At 40.8% G+C, this 26,851-nt stretch overlaps 1 protein-coding gene across 9 annotated transcripts in view; it reads right to left on the reverse strand.

Moving 5' to 3' along the window:
• Window positions 1-26,851, reverse strand: part of shank2b (SH3 and multiple ankyrin repeat domains 2b) — a 306,872-nt gene that overhangs the window by 93,287 nt on the left and 186,734 nt on the right. For all 9 annotated transcript variants that reach the window (XM_026194603.1, XM_026193999.1, XM_026194263.1 and 6 more), the window contains 3 exons: window positions 18,943-19,381; window positions 5,975-6,114; window positions 2,953-3,066 (listed from right to left, as the gene is read on the reverse strand). In XM_026194603.1, coding sequence (XP_026050388.1) covers window positions 2,953-3,066; window positions 5,975-6,114; window positions 18,943-19,381 — 693 coding nt within the window. The remainder of the gene's footprint in view (window positions 1-2,952; window positions 3,067-5,974; window positions 6,115-18,942; window positions 19,382-26,851) is intronic.

Below are 26,851 nucleotides of genomic sequence, written 5' to 3' on the forward strand. Positions count from 1 at the left end.
CAAAATTCCCTTTAACTTTCTTAAACCTAGAAAGTCTAACTTAAGTATTTCAGAAAACATGTTGGGGGATGAGAAAGAACATCATGTATGGGTAGAACTTCACTTATTCCAATTCAGTTTCTAATGGCACAAAGTTCAACTCATAACTATGACAAATTCTGGATATGATGTGAACAAAAACACCTGAAAGCTCAGTTTGAGTTTGGTGTCATTGGAGTTTTCTACAGTACCGCTGAGAGAGCTGGGGCTACAGTCATCGTTACTCTACAAGTAAAACTTTGGAAAATGATAAACAAAAACATTTTTGGGGAAAATACTGTCTACCTTTTCTTTCTCCCCTAGATATATTGTATATGTCATTTTGTTGTTATACGTTTTTTTCATTCAAAAAAAAGAAGTTCTTTGCCCTCGTAAACATGAAGCAATCTTTTTGAGTAAAATGTAACTTAAGTATAAAGAAAACGAAAGGTTTATTTACTCAAATCATCATTACAGCTACAGAAAAGATTTCGATGTCAGTAGATTGTGGTCGAGTTCTGCTTTCTTACCCGTCCCAGTTCAAGTACATAATACTAGCTACCAAGGCTGCTGTAGGACAAACATCTCAAGATCTCTGTTTAAATAAATAAATAAATCTGGGTAAATTCCCAGATGATTAAACATGCAACTATTTTGCTGGTAGTAACTGAAATAAGTTAAGAAAATCAACAGCCTATGTATGCAAGATAATTCATAATTTTATTGGGGGGATTATATTGGTTGGGTCCGATTATTGGGGGGGGCACAACCCCCTAACCACCCTGGAAATTACGCCCCTGCTGAAATGAGATGTCGGTAACACTGCTGGTTTTGCAGTTAGCTCTTGTTAGCCTGTATTGGTGAAGCTGTCTTCGAGGTCGGTGATACTTTGTTGGACTGACAGTTGGTAATTTTTAGGACTCTCAAGCCTAACATTAGCTGTTGTATATGAAGTGATCACCTCTACAAAAGCAGAATTTTCGACAGTTTGCTGTTTTGGAGCATTGAGGAGGAAAGAGAGGAAAGTAATTGTTGCTCCCCATCAGTCTATCTGGGAAGGGCCATTTCCAAAGAAGTCCAAACATTTTGAAGTTCATCATTCTAGAGTGAGAAAGATTATTCACAAGTGGAAAACATTTAAAATAGTGCACATCCCAGCAAATTAATCCAAAATCAGCTGTGCAATGCTTAGAGAAATTGCAAAAATCTCAGCAGCTACATGTTACACTGTACAAGCCTCAGTTAGCATGTTAAATGTTTAAGTTTAAGACAGAGTGAGTATGGCTTATTTGGAAGAGTTTTCAGGGGAAAGTCTTTCGTGCTGAAAGAACATAGCACGGTGCATTAGGGTTGCACAAACCCCAGGAACTGGAACAATATGTAACAGCAATAAAGTGCTTTGCCAAGTGGACCACTGCAGGTGAAAACCAACACAACATATCAGCACACAGCATTCCAGCTTTCAAGCACAGTGGTGGAGGGGTGATGATTTGGTTTGGTTTTGCACCCACTGGACACTTGAATGGACCAGTCTGTGTACTGGAGTCAGATATGAGCCCATCTGTCCAACAACTAAAGCTTGACAGTGATCCAAATAACAGCAGCAAATCTACAACAGAATGACTGAAAAAGAAACTAATCGGTGTGTCGCAGAAGCCCGATCACAGTCCAGACCTCAACCCGATGAAATGTTGTGGTGTATCCTTGAGAGAGTGGTGCATAAACAAATGCCAACAAACTTCAATGAAATGAAGCTTTGTTTAAAACATTGTGTAAAACCTTACATTTGAAAAAGCCAACTGTCCGTCTGTATCTGTGCAGGTCATGTTTTAACTGTCAGGCTAAGTCAGGTGGGAGGGTACCAAGCAAACTGGTGTTGACTTGGAGTTGCAAGTAAATACCAAATAATAAGTTTGCACTGCCAGATTGATTATTTCACTTTGACTCTGGTCTCAGCGCTAAGTTAAGCTAATCAACTCTAAGCAAAAAAGTTCTTGTACTCTTTGATTTGATTTTTGATTGCTAATTGGTGTCTTTTGGTGCCTTTGAGTAGAGTTGGAAAGATGGATATATATACTTTGGAGACCTCTGTGATGACTTGTGAAATGGTAATCACTCCGGCCAAAGAATGTACTTCTCTAAAGGCCCCAATCAGCCCCAACTATTAGGCTTCATGCAGGCATTCAGTGTCCCTTAAAATGACCAATGGCCTTGGCCACCTCCCAGTGAGTCTTTGCAGGCCACTATACTGTGCTCCCATTTTTTCACTGGCTTTCTTCGCCCTGCCTGCTTTCTTCACAGGCAGAGCCGGGGGCAATTTAAATGTGGCACAGTGTGAGAAAAGCGTCCTCTGCCAATGGCCTTGGGTTAAGCTTTAAAAAAAGCCACACAGAAGAAGGCAAACAGCCACAGCACAGCAAGAGGAGGACAAGTTGCTTCCCATCTGCCTCTTGCTGCTGACATACTCCTAGAACTATGGGAGATTGAGAGTAGGGGTTGGAGGGCGGTCTCATAGACATACTGAGGCCATTCACTACACACACAAAGTAAAAGTAGGGACGAAGAAACACTGGAAATTTACGGGGGATGGAGCATGGCACGATATGTTCATTAGCTCGCACCCAGAGGACATCAGATCACAGCTGAGTTAGCAGGGCAATGTAGCGCTAAGCGTCGTACGCCATTGCCTGAGGAGACAGTAAGACACAGAGATGCTAGTAGATAGAGGAGCAGAGACACATACAGCCAAGACCTGGGGTGGGGGGAGCCACGTGCCATTACACTGCCTCAGGAAACCACAGCATTTAGCCTCAGCTTTGTTCTTTAGAACTAACCTCCTTCCCTCCCCACAAAAACGCATGATGGCAAACAGAACATGTCCTACATCTTGGTTCCACCTCCAACCAACACGCAGCCGCAGGTGATTAGACTTACAGTTCCTCTCCTCTGTGGCTTTGGCGGGGATCTCCTCCACGCAGTCGGCTGGAAACCAGCCCACCTGGCCACGGGCACTGCCCTCCCAGAAACCCCCCTCTCCGATGCTCAGAACTGGACCAAGTGGTAGGAGAGAGAAAATTGGGAAAGTTAGAGGACAGTGAAAAAGGGACATGCTTTTTACTGTACAGATAATAGGACCCTCAGATCATTTAATCCATTTAAAGCAAAGGCACCAAAGGTATGTGCTTATACAGACTCATGCAGAGACTTGTGTGTGGACATGTCTGTGTTTTGACTGACCTTTTTTTAAAATGTTGCTATCTCATTATCTTATCTTATTGTCTCCATCTCTCCTCCACCTTTCTGTCACCTTTTGGTTTCTGTCCATTTTTCCAAGTGAATTAAATATGCAGTTCTTTCTCGTTTCCTCTTGCCTGGCGACTCCATCTTCATCACCCTTTGCCAAATGCTTCCGCTGTCCCTCTTCTGCACATGTCCAAACCATCTCAGCCTTTGTCTCTAAACCACTGAATCTCAGCTGTCCCTCTGATGTAATCATGTCTAATCTTGTCCATTCTGGTCGCTCCCAATGAAAATGTCAAAATCTTCACCCTGCCACCTCCAGCTCTGCCTACGGTCTTTTTGTTAGATTTAGAGAATGACTGAATGAATGAACTAATTCAGGACGTTTGTAAAGCCACAGTCTGGATCAATTAAATATTCAGACCTAGAACTTGACCATTTTAAATGGCTAGACGAGCACATCAAGTATAAATATTATAGAGATCTTGTGCATTAAAATAAAGTTATTTGACTTGAAGAAAGTTTGGCTCGACAGGATGAGTTTGCAATAAAAGCAAAGCTTTGTAAAACTAAATCTTTGATTATTGTAGACAAATACTTTCTCTCTGCATTTAAAAGTAGAGACGTTGCTGGTTTGAAAGGTCACAGTATTCCACGCAAACATTAGTAGTGGCTTAAAACATTGATGTGTTGGGCTGGTACACATCCTGTGTGATTGCTTACTAAATAATGCATTTTGTGCTCATTCATGCAAACCACAGAGATGAAGCGTCTGACTTAACATGTGCAGATGAAGATGATGTTAGTCCCCTGCATCGCCACTCTGTGGAGTCTAAATACAGATGCATCGTATCTGATGAAGTCATTTTCATCAGATATGGTAATTCGCTGTTTCCAGCTGTCTCAGACACAATTTTAAAATAAAGGAATCGGTTTTTTTCTTGTCTTTTTTCAGTTTTAGAATTCAACATTTGTTCAGTTAGGATCGGTGGTGGGCTGTAACCTCTACTCTGCAGCTCATTCTTATATAAAGGAGTTAAAATTTTTATAATATTTAACATTTGCAGTCATTTCCAAACATTCAAATTATACAACACATGGTTCATTTTATACTAATTTCCAGCTCCATAATTTTTATTCTTGGTCTCTTATTGAGTAAGACTTCAGACTTAGCTCTGCTCTACACAGCAGAAGATACAAGCAGGTGGGTGGAGCTTCTGTGCTCACAGCCAGAGCCTGAGACGACCATATTAAAGAAAAAGCTTGTTTTCACTTATTTATTTACTTATTTTCGGCCATGTTTAAATCGACGGTACTTATATGACCCCTTTCTACTCATTTTGAGCAGATGTATTTTCTACTGCAAAACAACATAGAAATGTAAAAATACAAATAATTCAAGTTATTGTAGTAGCTGGTGTTGCTCGTGTCAGTGGGACTCAAACCGACGTTAAACAATGTGCTCCGCTGAATGTCCACTAACATGTACTGTACCTCGAGGGCCGGTGTCCTGCAGGTTTTAGATGTGTCCTTGATCCAACACAGCTGATTCAAATGGCTAAATTAGCTCCTCAACATGTGTTGAAGTTCTCCAGAGGCCTGGTAATGAACTAATCATTTGATTCAGGTGTGTTGACCCAGGGTGAGATCTAAAACCTGCAGGACACTGGCACTCAAGGCCTGGCGTTGCCTACCCCTGATGTACACGTTCACATAAAGAAATAAAGGCTGGCCTGTAGTAACAGTCTGGTCAGGCTGTTGCATAGATTTCACTTGGCCTGTTATAAAAGAACTGCTCTCCATTTACTGATAATGTGTGTCGTAGCAAAACTTTGATATTAGCTTAAACATTTTTCGCCCATCTCTCTTAACTACTAACTGTATAACAGTGTTTGGATTATGCTCACTTATGGATGTCAGACAAAAGGAATTAGCATTAAAAGTCTGACTGCTTCAAATAAAGAGATACTACAGTTGAGGTAAATAAAAGCCACAGTCACTAATTTAAGAAATACAGTGATTTGACTTCAGACGGACCCAGCAGTGGTCGTATGTCTTCCGTTGCAGTTTCACACATGCTTCAGCAGGTGTAAGTGTGTATGTGTATCTGGAGCTTAGAGTCAGATATGACAGGCGGGCTGATCTTGGATGGAAACAATTACAAATTCAGAACAAGTCATTTAATAATTTGCATCATGTTGGACTTTTCTTTGCAGTCAGGCTGTGCTGCTGCTTGCTCTTATGTTTACTGGCTTTTGTGACTTTTAAGGAAAGACAACACACTCAAAGAAGGCAACGGAAATCTCTGTGGAACAGGAAACCTGCCATGTTATTTTAAAACAACATTTCTATACACTCAGCTTAGACATAATAGAATAGAATAGAATTCAAATTTATTGTCATTGCACATGCACAGGTACAGGGCAACGAAACCTTTAAAAACATCAACTCATTCAAGAATAACCAACCAACAGCCAATCCTGTACAGATCTCCCCTCTTTTCTTTTTCTTAAATCTTTCTCCATATCCGAGTGTTTCGTTGTTTAACATTAGTCCTCCAAAACAGACCAAATGTACACTAGCTAGCAACACAGGCCATGTGCCAAACTACAGCGAGAAGCAGCTTGTGTATTTGCTGTGTATTTGTTCAGATGGTTGAAATACTAACTTCAGAAATAAACTCCATCTATGTTAGTCTAGAAATTCCCCGTCTCACCTTTGACCCTGTCGCCCTTGTAGAGGTTGATCTCCCCCTCAGCTTGGGCTGTATACGAACGAACCACTACGAAGTGTCTTCCTGGAACTGCACTGTACAGCTTCCTTCTGGTTCCAACTGCCTCTCCACGACTGCTGGGGCTGGAAGAAAGAAAAAAATGTTTTATATGAAGTGGGTATAAGGACAGACATACCTAATTCTACAGGTGTGCAGGAAATTGTGGTCCTCGTGATGTATTACATCACACATGTTGTTTCTTTAGTTAAAAAACTAAAAAACTCACATGTGAAAATGCACGTGATTTAAATTATGCACAGGCGGTCTAGAGATTACCAACTGATATAATGGTACAGTTGTAAAAAGACTCATGTCAGCAAGTAACTCAAATATCACTACATTATTTGCAACACAAGAAAACAGGGAAACATACAGATGGTGCGGTCGCACACTATGGAAAAATGTGCCCACTGTCATTTAAAAGCTACTTTAGGAGAAACACTAAAGGTTAAGAGGTAAACAATATTTTAAATACATGCTCAAAAGTATGAACAAATCACCGGAGGTTACATGAAAAACAATAACGGCAGAGGCGACACTGGGAAAGCTGCTGGCGTGTGTCCCACACTGGTAAGTGGGGCAGAATGTGGGCTGGCTCTGACCCACGGAGCTGCAGTGGCTTCCAGGTAGGAGGCCAGACTCGCTAAAGACCACACAGAGAGCTAGCCAGGATTTGGCAGTAGTACAGAGGAATAATAACAAACTGCTAAATTAAGACAGCTAAAAATCTTTGATGTGCGTATCAGCGTGACATTTGAACAATCGGCTCCTGCAGAGATAGCACTATTCTGCACTGGTTGTTAAATTTGAATGCACAAAAAAGGGCAGCATTTATATGTGAGGAGATGGGACCACAGAGAGAAGAGTGGTTGGTGCTGGTAGATGTGTCTGACATGATAACACAGTGCCACATAGTGGGCAACCTTTGTAACCACATCCACGGAGCAGAAAAGGGAAATAAAAGTATGATACTACTATTGACTATTTAACTTGCCTAATTGAGGTGCATGAAGCTGTAAAATTATGTAAAGTAGACTTTAGAGTACAAAGAGCAAAAAACAGTTATGACAGGTGTTTTCATTTTAGCATCTTGCACTTGCTCACCATGTGAGAGGGTAGCAGTGAAGGAGAGGCTATAGGATAAAACCACAGTGAAAGAAAAACTAGGAGTGCCGGAGCGATAGATTGAGAGAGAGGAAGGAAATAGTTTTTTCAAGTAAGTGGGTCACCTTGTCCTGTAGACTGTACTCCTCTTCAAACCTTCATGGGCCTTTGGAGAGCTAACCCCATTCAATACCTACTGAGAGTGCTCACACATTTTTCCGAGGGAAAGCTGTGGACCAAACTGCAACTGTGCACTGTAAGTGTCCTGAAACACTGTGTATACCACCGAGAGGCCGATACTGTAGTATTCAGACACAGCAGTTCACAGCTGACATCATGACTGAATATCACAGAACAACTTGAGCTCGCTGTCGATGATTAACGCAGTGCTGTGAAAAAGTATTTGTCCCCTTCCTGATGTCTTAGCTTTCTGCATATTTTTCACTAGTAAATATTTTAGATCATAAAACAAATTTTAATATTAGACAAAATGAAATGTTTAAATTAAGGGGGGAAAGTACCTTAGTGTCCATAGCTCTATGTGAAAAAGTGTGACAAATATGCCAAAAACTAGGAACTTTTTCACAGCACTGTGGTATTTAACACACACCCTAAATCTAACAGGCATAAAAGAGGACGACCCAAACGCACCAGACATACTAAGCACGGTGTATGAGTGTCGTCTTCTCTTTCACAGACTGCTGCATGAAACTAAGAGTCCAAAATAAGTTACAAATAGAGTTGGATGTCTCGAGACCACTTTTACGTCTTGCTGTCCCGGTCTCGCTGTCTCAGATCGACATAGTGGTCGGGAGATTTGGAGTCAACAGTATCCATGACACACAACGTAACGTTCGATAATGTGTCATGTGCAAAATCATCAGCTCTAAGCGCCGTGCTTACGGAGTGCTTTGTAGTGAATCAGAAGAGTCGACTGCCATTGAGCGAGAGCCGCTCCTCACTTAATTTCCTTTCGCTGCTCAGCTCTCACACAGTGGCTCAGCTATGCTCCAATCTAATATCATTATGTGAAAAACAGAGAGGGTGATGGACGCGACAGTCAAGTGGAGCGTGCGTCTGTCCTCTCAGTGAGTGAGACAGTAGACAGCGGTGAGGAGGGCTGTGCGACAGCAAAAACACATAAATATGCCTGACACCCGTAAACGAAGCAGCGTCTGGCTGCAGTTTGAAGACTTTTTTGTCTCGGTCTCGATACCCTCTGGTCTTGGTCTTGTTTTGGTCTTGGTTTAGGCGGTCTTGACTACAAGTCTAGTTACAAAAACCTTCATGTATTGTAGAAACAGTCACCCTAACCAGGTAAAGTGCATGACATATTCATGAGTATCCAGCTAAAACAACTCAAGTCTCATTAAAATATTTACTTCTTAGAAATAATGAATAATATATTTATAAAAAGACAGCAACCGTGGGGTTTTTGCTGTTGTCTGTGTTATGTAACTGCAATGAATTTGCGCTTCTCGAGTTATTAATAAACAGAACTACAGTATCAAACTGCATCTATTTATAATTGAACAGATTATAAGAGTTTTCATTATATGTTAATCTCACAGTTTTATCTGAGAACCAAAGTCTAACTTTATTCATCCAGTGTACTTTTTCCTTAGTAATGGATTTTTTTTTCAATCATTATATTGATTAAGTGTGAAATCTATTACTTAAACTACCCGACGCTGTCATAAATGAGTGCAAACCTGGGCACGCCAACTATCTGTTTTTCCCCAAGTGTCTTATTGACTCATGCTGCCAATAACGAAAGATGTGCTGATGGGTGAGGAGTGTTGTCTTTGTGTTTTTGTTGGAACGTCCACTCAGACTTTGCATACTGCATGGAGATGATAGTTTTCAGTCTTTATGTTACTTTAACAAAGATTCTGCTCTTTTTAGCTTGTGGTAGCCTGACTGAAGAACAGTTTACGTGTCTCTGACTGAATTGCTGTCCATGGTGCTGAGAGAGACAATGTGAGAGTGTGTGTTTGCTCTCTAACGTCAGTTTGGAAAACCATACTTTATAGCTACTGTTCTATTAAATGCTGTGTCATCAAAGCAGATGCTTTTATTGTGAGAATTCAAAAAGTCTCACACTCATGTTCCAAATTCTTATGCACTGCACAAAATGCTAAATCTGTACTTGTTGGTGATGTGAAGGAGGCATTTACTACTAAGTCAATTCAGAATTAAATCCTGGTCTCCAAAATCAGCAGGCCCACTGAGAAGGGAAAACTGTCAGCCATGTTTTCCCTTTCTTTCTTTTTTTGGCAATTACCCACGTGGCTTTGAGGTGCTAATTAGACAGTGTTGATTAATACCAGCTGTGCATAATTTGTGCTATTATTGGATGATCACCTGAGACCATGGGAGAGAGGAGAAAAGGGAGAGGGCAAGAGGGTGGGTAAAGAGTGAAAAGAAAACATGCAGCAGTAGGCCCTTCCAGACGGACAGTCCTCTCCATTAATGTGACGTAAGAATCTCGGTCACTTGAGTTAGGGTTATCACTGATGATCACTTGGACCTCCGATGGTTGATGCCCCCACTTACATTACGTTTTTATATCATTTTATTGCCTACTGGGGGCAGCAGAACAAAACACACAGCACAAATGTTCATCATTCCACTGAGTGCCTTTAAAAGCGCTATAAACGTACACTTTTACTGTAGGGAGGATTAATATATATAAATATGGACTGATTTTTCTGCGTCATTCAATACCAGCATCGACATATCACAGAAGTAGGAGACTGAACTGTGTGCACACTTATGCCTCTAAGCCTGCTTTGCTGAATGCACTGGGCTTCAACTCTCAGGAGGACCAGGACAAGCTCAAACAACCTTTAAGCACACTGCACCCTGTCAGTTGCCATTAAAATGAAAGACAACATAAAAACTGCCTGTGAGCGTTGAACAGAGCTTTGATTAACAGTTAGCAGGAGCCAAGTTAATTGTCTGTCAATAAACTCATGTCAAACAACACAATAGGCTAGAGATTTCAAATAAACAAAACTGACAGAGAAAAAAATTCCCCGCTCGCCCCTGCGGGCGGTCTATCCTTCAAGCTCGGGGTCCTGCGCAGTATCTTAGCTGTTCCCAGGACTGCGCTTCTCTAAACAGAGATCTCGGATGTTGTTCCTGGGATCTGCTGGAGCCACTCGTCTGCTTGGGAGACACTGTACCTAGTGCTCCAATTACCATTGGGAGCACAGTCACCCTCCACATCTTCTCGAGCTCTTCTCTGAGCCCTTAGTACTTCTCTAGCTTCTCATGTTCCTTCTTCCTGATGTTGCTGTCATTCGGTATCACTACATCGATCACTACGGACATCTTTTTCCACTTGTCTACCACCACTATGTCCGGTTGGTTACCCACCACCATTTTGATGGTGATCAGTCATTCTCCACCAGCCTAGGGGGCGTCTCCCATTTTGACCTTGGGACCTCTAGCAGAGGTGGAGGATGAACTCAACTGGGGTAACTGTTGTCTTATGTAGTCTGGGGATTGATTGAATGTTGGGGTTGGTGTAGTTTTTCTTTGGGTAGGCCGCCCGGGCTCTCTGGGGCTTGGTGCTGCTGCTGCTAGGGGCTCCAGTCTGGATGGACCTGGCCTTGGTGGATTACGGGGAATGGGAGTGTCTACCGGGGTCAGTGGAGGAGCTGGCTGCAGGGAGGGGGTACTGGACCTGGGAGTATAGAGAATGCATGTTTGTGTCTATGTGTGCCTCTTCGTCTATCTTTATGTGTCAGGTCGGGTCTTAGACTTCACCTCTTTGGGAACATCATAGGCCCCCTCAGTGGTGGGGGCCTATCTCCCCCCCACCACACTCCCTGTCGGTGGCAGATGCCCTCACTCGCCGGTGCCTTGGTGGTTCTCGGTGTCTGGGTGCTCGGGTGTGTACTGGCTCACTCCTGGCAGCTTCTTGGCAGGGCCCGTTCCCATGGCTTGGTCAGGCTCCTTCTGGGGTGTGGAGGACCCTTGGATCTCGGGTCTCTGGGCCCGGGGCTCAGCCAGCTCTGGTGTAGCCAGCTGCCGGTGGAGCCTGTGGGCACGTTGCCGCAGCTCCCTGTGGCTTCTGCATCGTGGCTGCTGGGTGACACCCCCCCCATCTAGGGCTGTCCTCAGCTCTTTTCTAGGTGGATGGGGCATTTGCCCCTTCCAGAGGCCTTCTTGGGCTTTCGTGCTCTAGGGGGCTTCCAGATGTCTGGGGCCTGGATCTTTTCCATGCCTACTTCATGTCCTGGGGGATGGGGTTATGGCTCCCCATGCCTATTATTAGATAGTTACATGGAGAAACCTTGTGAATACAAGCGTGCTCACGCACACAGGGTGTTCACAAACACACACTATCTTCCTTGGCTGGCTCTTATGTTGGTTTTTGCTGTGGTTTCCCTCCTGTGTTGTTCTCTTTTTGCTTATTTTCTTCTTTCTTTCTCTCTGTCTCTCTTCCCCTCTGTTTTTCTTTCCCTCTTCTTTTGTTGAGCCTCTTTCTAACTTCTCTTTTCTTCATCTTTCTCTTTCCTATCCCCCGGTCCTGTCTGCTTCGAATCTAATAACTTAAAAGTAAAATAAATAAATAAATAAACAATAAAGATTGAACAAACTATAGCGATCAAGTGGACCAGTATGGCAAAAGCTGTAATGATCCAATTGTCAAAATACATCTGTTAGGAATCGTTCTTGGCCTTCAGACAAAAATTCTGATTGCTGCAGTGCCGGACAGGACAGGCATAAACTGCAACCACTTAATGCTAAATGTCACAATTAAGCTAGTATATCTGTTTTTTATGTAGATTAAATGAGAAGGCAGTTTGAGTAAAATGCTATAATGTTTTATTTTTTAATGTTTTATCTTTTATCTTTACATATGCACTCATCTCTCGCTTTGCTAGGTATACCTATTCAGTTACTTGTTAATACAAATCAAAACCAACAAATCACAAGGTGGCATCTTATTACAGTTAGGCACGTACACACGGTCAAGACCCACTGAAGTTCAAACTGAGCATCACAAGGCAGAAGAATGATTTAGGTGACTCGGAATGTGACACGGTTGTTGGTTTCAGATAGAAATTGATGATCTAATAGAAAGCGGATCATCAAGAAGAATGGGCAGACTCCTTCAAACAAATGGAAAGGTAGAAGAGCATCTCTGAATGCACAACACATCAAACTATGACGCATGGGCTGGAGCAGCAGAAGATCTCGCTGGGTTCCCCTCTGGAAAAATGTTACGTGGTATTATGAGCCTTGACTTCTGCTGTGGCATTTAGATCATAAGGTCAAATTTTGGCATAAACAACGGGAAAGCATGGGCCCACCCTGCCCTGTACCAATTACTATACTGATACTATAAAGCAGGGGTATCCAACTCCAGGCCTCGAGGGCCGGTGTCCTGCAGGTTTTAGATCTCACCCTGGGTCAACACACCTGGATCACATCACTTCATTACTAAGCCTCTGGAGAACTTCAAGACATGTTGAGGAGGTCATTTAGCCATTTGAATCAGCTGTGTTGGATCAGGGACACATCTAAAACCTGCAGGACACCGGCCCTCGAGGCCTGGAGCTGGACATCTCTGCTGTAAAGTATTCCACAGTCATCAGATCTGTTGCAGTGTGATGGAACAGGAAGTTTGCATCAAATCTGAAGCAGCTACGTGACTTTATCATTTCAAAATGGACTAAAACCTCTGACAAACATCTCCAGCACTCTGTTGAATCTATGCTATAATGTATTAAAGCAGCTTTGAAGACCAAAAGGGGCCCAAACCAGAGTAGCTAATAAAATGTCTGGTGAGTGTAGTTTCTCTTACGTAACATTTCGCGTGTATTTTATTTTTCTCATTTTTTGGTTTTGTTTATTTGTGTTCTGTTGGCTTGAGGGTTGTTTATATATGGAAACTTTTCCTTTACATCTGAAGTAATTCAATTCAAATCAAATTAAGGGAACTTCATAATTGCATCACACTCACAGAGCAAATCTTTGCTGAGGTATAATGTGATTTACTTTGTAGTGTTAGCCTAGGAGTTTTTCACAGCAATGTGATTTCTTAATAAGATGAAGTTCTCTATGTTTGCTTAAGCTGAAAAGCTTCTTAACCAGATAGAAAACTACTAATAACATTTTTGCAGCTGTGCACACCTCTGTTCTCCATCTTGGCTCATTTTGCCCTGAGAGTTCATTTTCTGTTTATGGTTTCATTTTGCTGAGCGTTTTCAGCAGCTGTCACATATTTCACCACCATAATTGGAATCACTGCCAGCCTTTAACCATCCGCAGATCTGTTAATCAGCACGACACGGTATACACGGTAGATTTCAGGTCTTGTGATAATGTATGTTGGAGCCCCGTGGCCACACTGTTTAGACAGCACTGGCCTGTCCTTCTATTGGACGAATCTCATTTCCCACCACATCTAGCTGTTGCCATGATACCCCAGGGCTAACTGACAGCTGTCACTGTGTGATAGCTTGTGTGTGTGAGTGTGGGAGTTTGGTCTCACTTGTGCATGTGTGTTGCATTCTGACAAAGGACATGTCAAGTGGGAGCAGAGGGATGCTACACAGACGTTGTCATGTGTGTGGGCTGAGGTTGGATTGGGGGGTGGGGTGGTGGTGCGGTGGGTGAGGAAGAACGCGTGCGAGCAGAGGCAAACAGAAAGTGCTGGAATTGGGAGCTTTAAAGGGCAGCTGGGTGGGAATGAGCTGAGAGCTAAAGTTCACACTTATTGGACATGGACTGTGAGCAACAACATGATATTATCATTTCAGCTGGCTTATTGCAAGGTCATTTCCAATGTGCCATGAGCTTCAATCACTGCCTATAAGTGATGTTAAAATTGTTAAAACAAAACTGACATTTGATAGTGAATTGGTTCTAAAAATGAGGGCAATTATCCAACGAGGTGCCTCAGGAGCTGAGCACACATAAATAGGTCTCAATGAGAGTCCTAACCTGAATGTCCTCTATATATATACACACACTGTATGTACTGTATGTACACATGTGCAACACGATACTTTCAGGCAAAGATTATACTGTTACACACAGCATGTTTATACCTGCTGTGGAAAGGTCAAAAACAACAATGCATCCTTGAGTTTCTCTTTTTTTTCTAGCTTTGCTGTCTTTGGATATTAGTCACATGCTGTTTCTACACACGACACAAATTGTGTTGTAGTTTGGAACCAACAGATTAATCCACACCATTGAGCCCTGCTCCCAAAAACGGACATTTTTGGGCTTTTTGGGCTGTCGCTGGCTGCAACATTGAGTTTGATGTGAAGAAACCAACTCTGTGTCTCTTTAGGAGTATTTGACTGTTTGCTGTTTGGCTAGCTGCACTCAAATGGAAACGCCGCAATGATCAGGTTTGTAAAGCACTTTAGAAATAAACACGGTGTTGATTCTGTTCATCTGGACATAACGAGTTAGCTCTACATCCAGATGAACAGAATCAACTTTTTGGGATTTCCTTACCTGGATGATTGAGCATGCATAGAGACATTTAATATGTGGGACTGAGATGAGCTAAACTTGACTATAAGAGTTCACAGTAATAGACGAACAACAGCTAGTGTAACAGTGCGCCTCACTAATGTGCTTTTATACGTTTTTTTACATAAATAATGGAGCTCGAATGTAGAACGCAGCGATTACTGTTGAAGCCTTTTCATGAGATCTGATGACGAGAACAGAAGACTTGAGAACAGAAATAAAATTTGTTGTAAATTCCCGACATTTGCAGTACTTTTTTTTTTTCCAAATTCATAGCTCATTTTTTGTGCCCAAACAGCTGTAATAAGTACCTTTGAACTATTTTAAAATAAAGTTAACACAAATTATATTTCATTTTTTAAAGAATTGGCAATTTTGGCGTGTGTAAATCTGATCTGATTTCAACTTTTTACAAATCTTACAAAGGGAGACTACAGTGCTGTATAACACAACCAAGACTCCTAACGATACTACGGAAACACAGTTCGAGAAACATTGGTTATCCATCCCTCGAACAGAAAGTGCTCATTATAAAAAACACAATAACTAAATTAGGAAAATAACCACACCAAAGTCATGGACTGTACTGCAGAGAGCTACATAAGTGTTTTTAAATGTGTTATTGTTAATTTGTACTGAATATCGACTTTCAGTCATATAAATGTGACCAAGGGGAAATACAATAAAAGGTCATGGGCTGCTTGGTTTCTAGAACTGGGCCATGAGGAATTCTACTGAGCCCAGGCTATGAATGTCCCTCATTACTAACCCTGATGGAAAAAATACGGATTGGGTCACAGACCAACATTATTAGTCATTTTTATATTGTAATTATTACCCAGCTTATCCTTTTCTTTTGGTTCGAACCCACTTGCCTTCCTGCACCAGCTCAAACCACAATGACTTTTATATAGTCTTATATTAAGTTAAAAACAAACAAATACCTGATTTTTAATTGATCTCGTCTTTTATCAGAATCTTTAATTATTATATATATTATATATATATGTATTTATTAGTCACACGTAAGGTCCTATATTTCCTCTTAGTTAACCCTCTCTAACACAGTATATTTTGTACATTTTGTGTACTCCAAAGTCATTTGCAATTCAATAAATAAATAAATAAATAAATCAAATGTACTTGTTAAATATGTATTTATTTTATTGTTTTTTTAGGCTGCACTTCACAAGGCTTCAAATGCAACTGAGGCCTGAGTATATGCTTTAAATACCCATTTATTTCTTCTTCTGGATGCGATACGCAGTGTTTTACACAATCATCATTACATTATAAATGTGAACTTTTCACTTATTTCATACTGAAGCATGAAGTTATTTTACAAAAACTAAAGTACATGAAATTCATGTACTGTGTGCTCTATTTCATATTTTTTATGGCACAAAACTATATACAAACAGATTTTTAAAATATCTATAATAACTAATATAAAATATTACTAATATTATTTATTAATCATGAAAATTACTTTTTAATTTTGGTGTTTAGGTGACTCTGAAGCAGCCTAATGACTCAGAGCACAAATGAGACCAGTGTGATTAAATTAGGTGAATAATACAATAAATTTTAAGTTCTTTCATGTTATCATCTTTTAAAATCTCACTAAAAAAATACCAATTCAGTAAAATTATATTTTGATTTACCAACTTTGGAAGTCAGTGTTTAAATTTAGTCTAACTGATTAAACATGAAAAAGAGACAGAGAAGTATATCAGATACTTTTTTCTGCAAAAATGTCACGTGTCCCTGTTTTTTTAATAGCTAATAATTGATAAAAAATGTTGTGTTACATGATTTTGGCATATAAGTAGGGCAGGCCGGAAAAGGTTGACCTATATAAAGAGCAGTTTCTGCCAGATTTATCCACCTATGCACACACCTGGCCACACCTGCTAAAAGAAAATGAGTTGGATATTTTTAATTATTAGACCTATTAAAACACTGCGTTTCGACAAAATTCTAAAAACAAATGTGTGGCAAATCTGGTAGACAATAAAGAGAGAGCATTTCTAAGTACTCTAATGAAACCCACCAAATCTAGAATTGGAGAAAAGGAACCTCTCCTCTCAGTAAAAGTGCACATACTTAAAACTTCCTCATCATATATTCATGCCTTTCGAAAGCAATCACAATCAAAATCAAATGAAGATCAACCACGTTAAATGAAACAGCTGAGAACTTCTGCTTGATTGCTTGACAGCATTATATTATCTGTTCATGTTCATCGGCTATCAGCAAAGCAAACGTGAGTTTAGTAAAGTTAAACACATGAAAATGTTGAGAACAGCAGCTACCCTGCTTTTCCTCTACAAGCCGCATGAGCGTCTTATTGAAAGTATGTCAAAAGATGTGATGGTGATGTTCATGTTACTGCGGAAGCAAAGACAACTGTCCTCCTCCACTGCTCTTCCCCTTCTTTCATCTCCCCCATCACTTTTCTTGCCTTGACTCAATCCCCTCTGCCCTCACTCTACATGCCATAGTTTGAACTTCCTTTCTCTCTCCTTCAGCAACCTCTGCCTCCTCCTCATTACTCTGTTCTTCATCTCATCCCATCGTTACACTACAGCTTTGTCTTCACATCTTTTCTATAACGTGAAGTGCATCTCTTCTTTCCACTTCTCTCTCTGACATCGGACATGGGCTGAGCTAGACAGTGTGGGTAGTGATGGTGTGGCAGAGTGCTTGTAAATGTGTCCATCTGCCAAGAAACAGGAGGAGGAAGAGGAGGCAGGGGAAAAGACCACAGAGCATGTGTTTTAATTTGGATTGATGGTTACCCATCACATGTTAATCGTCTGGGAATCATGTGCTCCTGCAAACACCACCACAAAAAGATGTGCAGATGCATGGTGGCATTTCTCAGTGAACTTCTGTGCAGGTGTGTAGGTGTGCTCACGCACACACACACACACACACACACACACACACACACACACACACACACACACACACACACACACACACACACACACACACACTAAGCCAGATATGTGAAGTGCACCAACTGCATACATACAAACTTGCATACATTAGCAAAGTGCCTGCAGGCAACCATAGCAACGGTTGCCATAGTTGCTGTAGGAAGCCAGAGTGGTTCCAGGGGAACCAGTGATACATATTTTTCAGTCCAGTAAAATGAAGCCGATGTGAAAGCACCAAAAACTGCAATTCCTCAAATGGCCACATGATGCTTACTTGAAAAGTGAGTCAAGCCCCCTGTTGCACTTTTTTAAACCGTTAATACTCCAAATACAAATCGACACTTCTGTCCTTTCTTGTTGACACCAAAAATATCAATTAAACAGTTACCTGTTGGTTCTAGTAGGTTAAGCAGCCTCCCACTACTAGCCAGCGCTGCAGCCACGGTACATGGCTTCACTACCCTTTCTATGTGAAAGGATAGGTCATAATTTAGGGGAGTTGAGAAATACTCTGGTTACCTATTGATTTTTGATTTAGTTGTATAACCCAGTGGTCCCCAACCCCCGGGCCATGGACCGGTACCGGTCCGTGGGTCGTTTGGTACCAGGGCGCGAGAGTTGAGGCTCGGGTATGAAATTTATGGTTTACAGGTTTTTTATCGTTAACTGGGTTTCCCTGGGTCTTTTCTCGTGTTGTAGTTGTGCGTCTTATTTTGAAAGAAATATTTACACATTACCATAGCGACCAGAGAGCATTAAGGGGCAGAGAGGAGGATGTTACTCTCAGTGTTGTTGGCGCATTTCAGGAGGACGCTGCTAATAAAGTTACACAATTACACAGTGAATTTGTATTTATTATTAAATTTACAAAACACCACAGTTTTGGTTTTGGTCGTATCGTTTTATTTTGTTGTATTTATCTGCGAATATGTCTGACATAAAACCGGTCTGTGGCGCAAAAAAGGTTGTGCTCCACTTTCGTTAACCAACCTTACTGATAACGTAGCAATGCAGCATCTTATCACATGGAACAGCCATAGTAAACTGTAATTTTACAGCTGTATAAAAATTATGGTTTAATGGCGATTTCAATCTATTTCAATAGGAGCATCATGCAGGTGTAAAATGACAGTAATGGCTTTTGTATGTTGTCATTAAAGAGATCAAACCCCAGTCCCGGCGTGTTGCAGAATTAATCAGCAAAATACTGAAATTTAAATCTTTGTGAGTTATTTTTCGACCCCCAACCTTCATGTCTGTCAGCCTAGATCAGGTGAAAAGAAAAAACATGAAAATTAAAGTGTGTGTTTTTCAAATACAAACAGCCCATCACTTCAGTGTCCTGAAGAGGCTCACCTTGGTTGGCGCTGTGAAGGTGCAGCCCGTCTGGCCTCCTCCCCCAGCCGGCTGAGGGAGGGTGACCGGCTCCTTGCACCTCTCCCCATGGTCCGAACCACCACATTTCCATTGGGGCTGCCGCTGGGCATCTGCTGGAGCAGCTGGGGTGACAGGCTGCGATGTAATGCTGAGGAGCCAGGCTGTGAGTGACCCTGCTGGGGCGCCCGGTGTGATTGGTGCTGGGCGTGTTGGTGCTGCTGCAGATGGGGGGCCCAGTTGCCAGGAGAACCGTGCTGCTGCTGCTGGTACTGACTGACTGTTAGGTTGTTATCGCTGTTGGAGCGCAGAAGGACCCGTGGCGCTGATAACGAAGAGGCCGACTGGCCGTCTCCACTGCCGTCGCCAGAAGATGGACCCCTTCTGCGTTTGGAGTAGGCTGGAGCCTCACGGAAAGGCACTGCAAAGAAACGAGGAGGGAAAAGTCTCATTTCAAGCAGATGCTGAAGAGAGTGTTTTGGACTGAGAGACAATACTGTTGAAAGTCAGCCAAATAGGATCAGAAATGTGAAATCTAAAAAGAAAGACAAACGCTTACTAGATGGCTTCATTTTTTTAGAATGAAAATAACATATTAGACAGACAAACAAGAAAGGTACATGTATGTTTGAAAAGAAGTGTTTATAGGAACTGCAGCAAAACCTTCGAGCTACCTCAAACAGGTACTGCATCACGCACGTCCCTAAAACTCCTTCCCAGTGGTAGTCTGTTTGAGCTTTACATGTTTCAGTTTATCCCATGTCAGTGCCACTGCTGCACTGCTGATGCTTAAACCCCTATAACAGCGGTCCCCAGCCTTTTTTGCGCCACGGACCGGTTTATGCCCGACAATATTTTCATGGACCGGCCTTTAAGGTGTCGCGGATAAATACAACAAAATAAAACCAGTACCGGTACCGAAAAAAAGAAAATTTATTCATAACACGCGTGAAAGACCCAGGAAAACCGAGTAAACGATAAAAACGATAACAAAATAACACTGAAAACCGATAAAAACCCTGAAAACCAAACATTTCACAGCTGAGCCTCAACTCTCGCAGCCCGGTACCAAACGACTCACGGACCGGTACCGGTCTGAGGCCCGGGGGTTGGGGACTGCTGCCCTATAACACCTGGAGGTTGGTGTGATAGTGCAATATAAGTCATTCGAATGTGAATTACCTTGTCTATCTGCAGCACATCAGTAACCTTGAGCTCACCCTCATTCTTAAAAAAGTGCCAACGTGACCCTGGATATGGTTCATTCTTTGAAACTCTAGTATTGTGTAACCTTTTGTTGACACATGGGATCACATCAGACGGCAGTGACCAAACCATGATATTGTGGCTCCTTATATTAAACTCGACTGAAAGGGATTTACTGCCCAAGCTCAGAGTTAATGGTGCAGGCTGAACTACATAGTTTGTATCAAAAGAAATCGATTTCTATATGTTTGCAGCTTTAAGGAGCTCTTACAGTATGCCCATTTAGAAATACCGCACAGAGAGCCAAATAACTTTGGAAGGGCTCAACCTCTGGACCTCTCTGGTGTTGGATTTTGGAGGTTTTGTGTCACTCTTCTTCACATAAATGATCCACTTTATTGTATTTATTTTGAACCTCTTAATCCTAGATGGGCTACCAGTGTCCTTAAGATAGGTCTCCTCTTGTTGTATTGCTTAGTGCTTAAGTATTTATTAGATTACATTCTGGTCTATCTGACATTCATCATGTACAGTATGTAGGTAGCATCTCTACATTTTCATGTATGAAACATAAAAGGAATCATCCCATGATTGATTCAGACGTCTCATTAATGACACAAAGAACCAGCAGTCAAATAGAAACTTTACCTTTATCGCAAATTTGACAGCATTAAGCTTAAACAACAAATCCATATAATCACAGAAGTCCCCAGATTAAAAACATAGAACTTTCACTTTATATGAATATTTTAAAGAAAAGTTTTAAGCTCATGTGAATACAAATATTTAGAGGAAGAGGCTATTAAGAATGATAATTACAACAGTTAATCTTTCAGTTTTTACAGTAAGGTAAATGTTAATATCCCGATAAATGTGGGTATCCTGCTAATGCTTATTGGCTGATTGAGGAAAAAGTAGCAGAAAGTATATAAGTATGAGAAAAGCTAATAAACCCTATGGTTGCAGGCTCATCTTTGCCGTTTGGCTCTGAATTTCTATATTAAACTGTACAATCAAAACATAATCCTGCATTTGCATCTGTGATGGACAGGCAATGTATTCTAAAGCATCGTGCTGTGCAATCACAGTGTGTATGTGAACATTAAATAGGGCTATTAAGTCTGAATTGCATCCATAGGTCTGCTGACATTCTGATTCTTATTAATCCTCTCCAGCTGAGCGCATGCTGTACAATTTGGGGAAGAAAAGGGGCAATTACGCTTCTTGCCATTGTTGCATTTTATTCTGTGCTGATCTTGCACTTGGCTGGTCACACTTTGTTTTAGTGGTTCTCTTGACCATAAGAAAGCTTCATTTGTACTAACATATATGCAACGTCTCTGTTCAGCACGGCTGTAGAAAAGAACCTTTGCACTGAACTTTTTTGTGTGATTTCCTTCCTCTTTGGAGCTAAAACAGCCCATCCAAACACATGAGATATCAGTGGAAAGCCCAGGATGTCCTCTATTAAATACATCAGGGCTTAGTTGGGTAGCTCAGATAAGTCAAAAGATATAGACCCAAAACAAACATCCGTTAGAGAGCACATAAATGAATAGGCTGGTTCTCGGTAATGAGATCTGGGGGTGGTTGGCTTGGGCTTCTTGTATTTTCTCCTATGATACCATATACTACTGTATAAGTTCAACCAGGTCCTGTAAAATGGCTATTCATCTTAAGAAAACATAGAATAAAGCTTTGGAAGATGTTTTGACGGTAAAAACTGTTTCTAAAAATGCAACGCAGTCAATGAGATAAAGCAAAAAATGAAGTGTGAAAGATAAAAGATTATAAACCTTCAGTATGCTGTGCTAGTAACTAGGAGCATACCAGCTATGGTTTTCTCTGTCAGTCTTATTAGACCTGATGGAAGCACTGAGCAGCTCCAACATTCATTCATTGCAATGTTCGGTGGTACACCCAACCCTGGGTCCTGCCATTCATTAGAATGTTACCACATAAAGTCCTCAGACCCCAACAGTCCAGTCTGCATGCTTCACTGTTGGTTTGGTAGGAGTCGGGGAAACTACACAAAATCAGAGAGGTGCTTTTATTTTTTATACATAATTTTCTTTGGCAAATTACACAGATCGTCCAAGTTCATACATTTCAAATATTAAGTTTAGGTTTTATAACCTAAACTGCAACTGATCTGCATCCGATTTACTGGTACACAACTCCACTACTCTCATCTTTGTGTTTTAGTGACTGCTAAACAGTAAGTTGCAGCACTTCCTTTCTCAGGTCTTTTTCATTGCTTCATTAGAGCAACAGACAGCACCACTGCCTTGGAAGCAGCTGCTGATGGAAGTTCTGATTCTGGTGTCTCTGTGACCTGCAAAGCAGCCAAACCTGCAGAAAGTGGAGAAATAGATCACGTGGCAGCATGTGGAACTGACTGAGGCTGCAGAGCAGAGCAAAGACTACAGTCATCAGTAGGTGAAGCTGAATTACCGCTGCATGAAGAGAAAGTCACGAGAGAGTGAGCTGATTACTATTTACTCGTCATAAAGCACTTAGAAATGACCTTTCATGCAGAGGACCACATAAACTGTATTTTACTCATTTAGTCCCGCTCAGTGTTAACCCTGAGTCCAACGTCACCACTAACCCTGTCACACTGTCTGTTTTGTTTTAATGAAATTGTTCTCCAAGTCTTTGCAATCAGGGAACAAAGAAAATAATCACTAATCTAAGCAATCCATATCTTGAGCATGATGGAGAGAACATACAGTCCACCAAGAAGATCAGCTGTGCACAAACACTGAACCAAACCCGATAGCCATGACCTCCACTCTAAGCCGCTCTTCCTCTGACCGTCAGTACATGATAGTCCACTGCACTGTCTCACTAAAGCAGCAATCGAAGTTGGCCTTGATTTCCCCCATGGATTCTTTACTCCACACACTGTGAGATGAGAGCCTACAGCTGCCATCGCCAACTCTCCTCGCAATTATGGTGGTGCAGGGAAAGCCGAACAGAACAGGCCCGCAGCCATTTCAATAAGCATCTCCTGATTTGGAGATGATTAACACGGTGGTGCTAAGGAGGCACTGTGGCCTGTTAGCTGTACTGTAGCTTCGTGCTCAGCACTTCCCAACAGCCTGAACATCTGAAGGGGGATTCACTGAGTCATTATCACTTTCCAGGACTAATATCTCAGACCTCTCTCTCTTTCTACAACAGACGTGTTGATGAAGAGATGCTATCGTCTAATAATCTAGCACATTTAGGAGCCACTGGGCTATCTGTGTGTGCCCCTGAGGTGTGTGTGGCCTCCTAGCTGCTGAGGCTGGTATTAACTTCTAAGCACGCACACAAATATGCGTTCATCCCAACTAACCTTGCAACATCTACCAGAAAAGGAAGTGGTAAGTTAGCTATGTGCTAAATAAGCAACAATTCAGAAACTAAGACCTTTAAATCAACTCTCCCACAATTCTTATCTTATAAAAGTCCCTTTTTGGTATCTCATACAGGCAAAAGCTTCATTTAAACCTAAACCTAACCAGGCCACTGGACGCTGGAGGTCAAGCAAGCATCTTATGTAATACTTCTAAAAGTGGAATCTATGTAGGTGAAAGCTCTTCATGCATATCAAACAAATGAGAGTTTAGAAGCCCTCAGCCAAGCTAAATAATGTTTTAGACTTTGTGCTAAGACACCAAGTAGTTAGATGGATGCAGTTTAAATGCTGTTTGTGTCTTAGTCCAATTTGTGCAAAGTAACTTTGTCGGTGTTCCTTCAAAGGTCACTCCTCACTAACATTCAATGATGTTTTGAATCAATCCTTCAGTTAATAAGACAATTTTAACTCTCCTCGCTCTGCTTCTTCATGCTGTGAGCCACACAGCAGAGGAAAAGGTGAGGAACTCAGCCAAGAACAATAAACACTAAAAACTATCAGATGAGATGGTTTAAAATATCCACAGTGCAAATCTCAGTTTCAATGCCATTTACACATAATTTGAATTTTTTTTTACAATTATTTCTCTCACTCAGACGTCAGAGTCTCACGTCCAGTCATAAATAGCAAACTACTGACTGAGTCAAAGGGCAGATTATTTGAGTCATTAAACACCAACACCCAAAAAAGCCCCAACTGGAACAACTAAACGTCTTTCTGCAAAAATCCATCAGATATGACATCCAAATCATTTTAATAATAATAATGAGTCCAACATTTAATGTGCATTGCCATCATTAATGTAGTCTGACAGTGTCATAATACCACAGAAACTCTTAGACAGGCAGTGTTTAGTGTTGACATGGAAAACCGCTGTTAGCCCTGTGTCTCCCATCAACAGTCAAGACCCGGATATTTCTTAATAAAAACACAAAAAGTTGAACAATTACTGTAAATATAGCAAAAGTATCCTCTTTGAAAAAACCTCACAACTATCAGAACTTAAATGAAGACTGCATAGAAACACAAGCCCTGAATTATAATAGCTATAGCTCGTTATAAACTATCATCTATTAAAAGACACAAGAACAAGATTCTCGTGTTTGCCGAGAACAATCTACAACTGAGCTATTTATGAGAAAAAGATTTACACAATGCAGATGATATAAATAAACTCGGAAAGTATATTTCTGGCTTCGTTTTGTTAAATGTCACCCATTCAGTGATCATTCTGAGATATCCCCAGTACTGGTAACATAATATAAGAACATAGATATAATCTGCCATTGTATCCTTTAAAATAATCTTCCCGCTCACCTCTGTTATATGTTTGTATATTTTTATTACAGTGACTGAATGTGACAGGATACATAGCTGCATTAGATTCTAATATGTAAATCTGAGGTGTGAATTTGCTTTCTGAGCAGAATTTACAGGACAAACTTATTTTCAATTCCATGTTGAAATTTCAGTTTCCAACCCTCCACTCCATAAATGTAGCGTGTTATATGAGCTCTCTCACTCCTAGGGGGTAAACAGCTTTCCCAGATAACGCACTTTCTTAAACAGTCATCATTAGCTCATCGTTAGTTTGTGGGGGTGTGAAAAGTGAATTACACTGATGTGCTTTTACAACATTTCTCAGCTGGAGGAATTAAAGATTTAATTTATGTCTTATTTCGTCAAATGACACGATAACATCAGAATTGGGATGATACTAAGTCCTTAAAAGGCCTAAACGTTAAATACACCACCCCTCACTGGACTGTGTTATGGGACTATACTGTGACTGTATTGACTCTTTAAAATACTTTAACAAATCGTACGTATGTGAGTAACTTATGAAACTCATGAAAAAAGCATTACCATCAGCTTTTGGTATTATAAATCTGTAGTTTTAGTTAACTCAACCATTCAACTTTACTGTTATTTAAATTTCGGAAGATAGATATATTTGTCAAATCAGAAAAAGTGATGATTATGGACTTTTTTTTCCTTATATTTTAAATTCTGAAGCTGTTTTCTTTCTCTTTTCAATTTAGCTAATATTGCATATTTAGGCCGAACATGCTACATTTGCATTTTCCATCAGATGGAGCTATTCAGTTGAAGCGAATGAAATGCTTGCACCTGGTTATGGTCATGCACAAGTTACCAGCAAGATGCTCTCTTTTTAGGAATACTACAACAAATTCAACAAGGGCACCTAAACTACTCACCTAAGCTAAGTAAACATGCACAACACTACAGCATCTTTACACATGGATTAAAAAAGAGATTTAAGTTGAACTAACTGATATTGGTCATACATTGTCGACTGCTAAATCCAGCACATTATGATAAATGATGGTGCTCACATACAACATGATGTTCAAGCATAGGGACCTTTTCTTCAGTGGTTTTCATGTATATGAAATCCCTCCCTAACTTTCTTTGTAGTTTCTGAATTATAAAGGCATTTTTTTCATTTTCACTTGAGTTCAGTGGAACAAGAGGCCGAACGCCCATCACTTTATGAAAATGCCACAATGACAGATGGGTAAATTACTGTTATCTGACACTACCATATCAGTGGTGACGCAAAAAGGGGCTGATTCATAATTCCCTGAAACCACACATTTACTGCTCAAGACAAGTAATTTGTAGTTTTGTACAGTACTTTTAACTAAGCCCAATAAAGGGCTGATTTCAGATTTGATATATAAGTTTAAATGTAAGTAATAGAATTTAGCTAAATGTTTGCTGCAAGAGATTTCAGAAAAGAACACTGCGCATATTGATGCTCAGAAAACACATGTTCTGCAACACCACAAACATTTATGATAGACCTGAAAATACCTGGAATTATTGCCCATAATAATAATAATTATATTTAATAACAATAATTTTTATAATGTTATTTTTATGTATATTTTGTCTTACACTTTATAGATGCAGAGAACCTAAAACTATGCAAGTGAGGCAGTTAAAACAAGTACTAGATGGATATTATGTTCTGTCACCGAAGACTTATTTTCAATTAATAATCTTTCATTTAGTTATGGCACTTGATTTAAGCTTCCAGCCTGTGGGCGCATGACTCTGACATGAGCTGTACCACAGCAAACCAATTCACTCGCTCATTAAATGCAATGGCATCATTAGTGCTATTTATATTTAATCCTTACTAAATGTTAATAGTAATGACATTAGGATACATTGAAGTCCGTCTCTGCTTTGTGCTTGTATTCGCTGAGGATGCTGATTTTTGGCATCCTTTCTCAGCCTATAGGCGACACA

Source organism: Astatotilapia calliptera, chromosome 1, assembly GCF_900246225.1.
Source record: "Astatotilapia calliptera chromosome 1, fAstCal1.2, whole genome shotgun sequence".
Taxonomy (NCBI): domain Eukaryota; kingdom Metazoa; phylum Chordata; class Actinopteri; order Cichliformes; family Cichlidae; genus Astatotilapia; species Astatotilapia calliptera.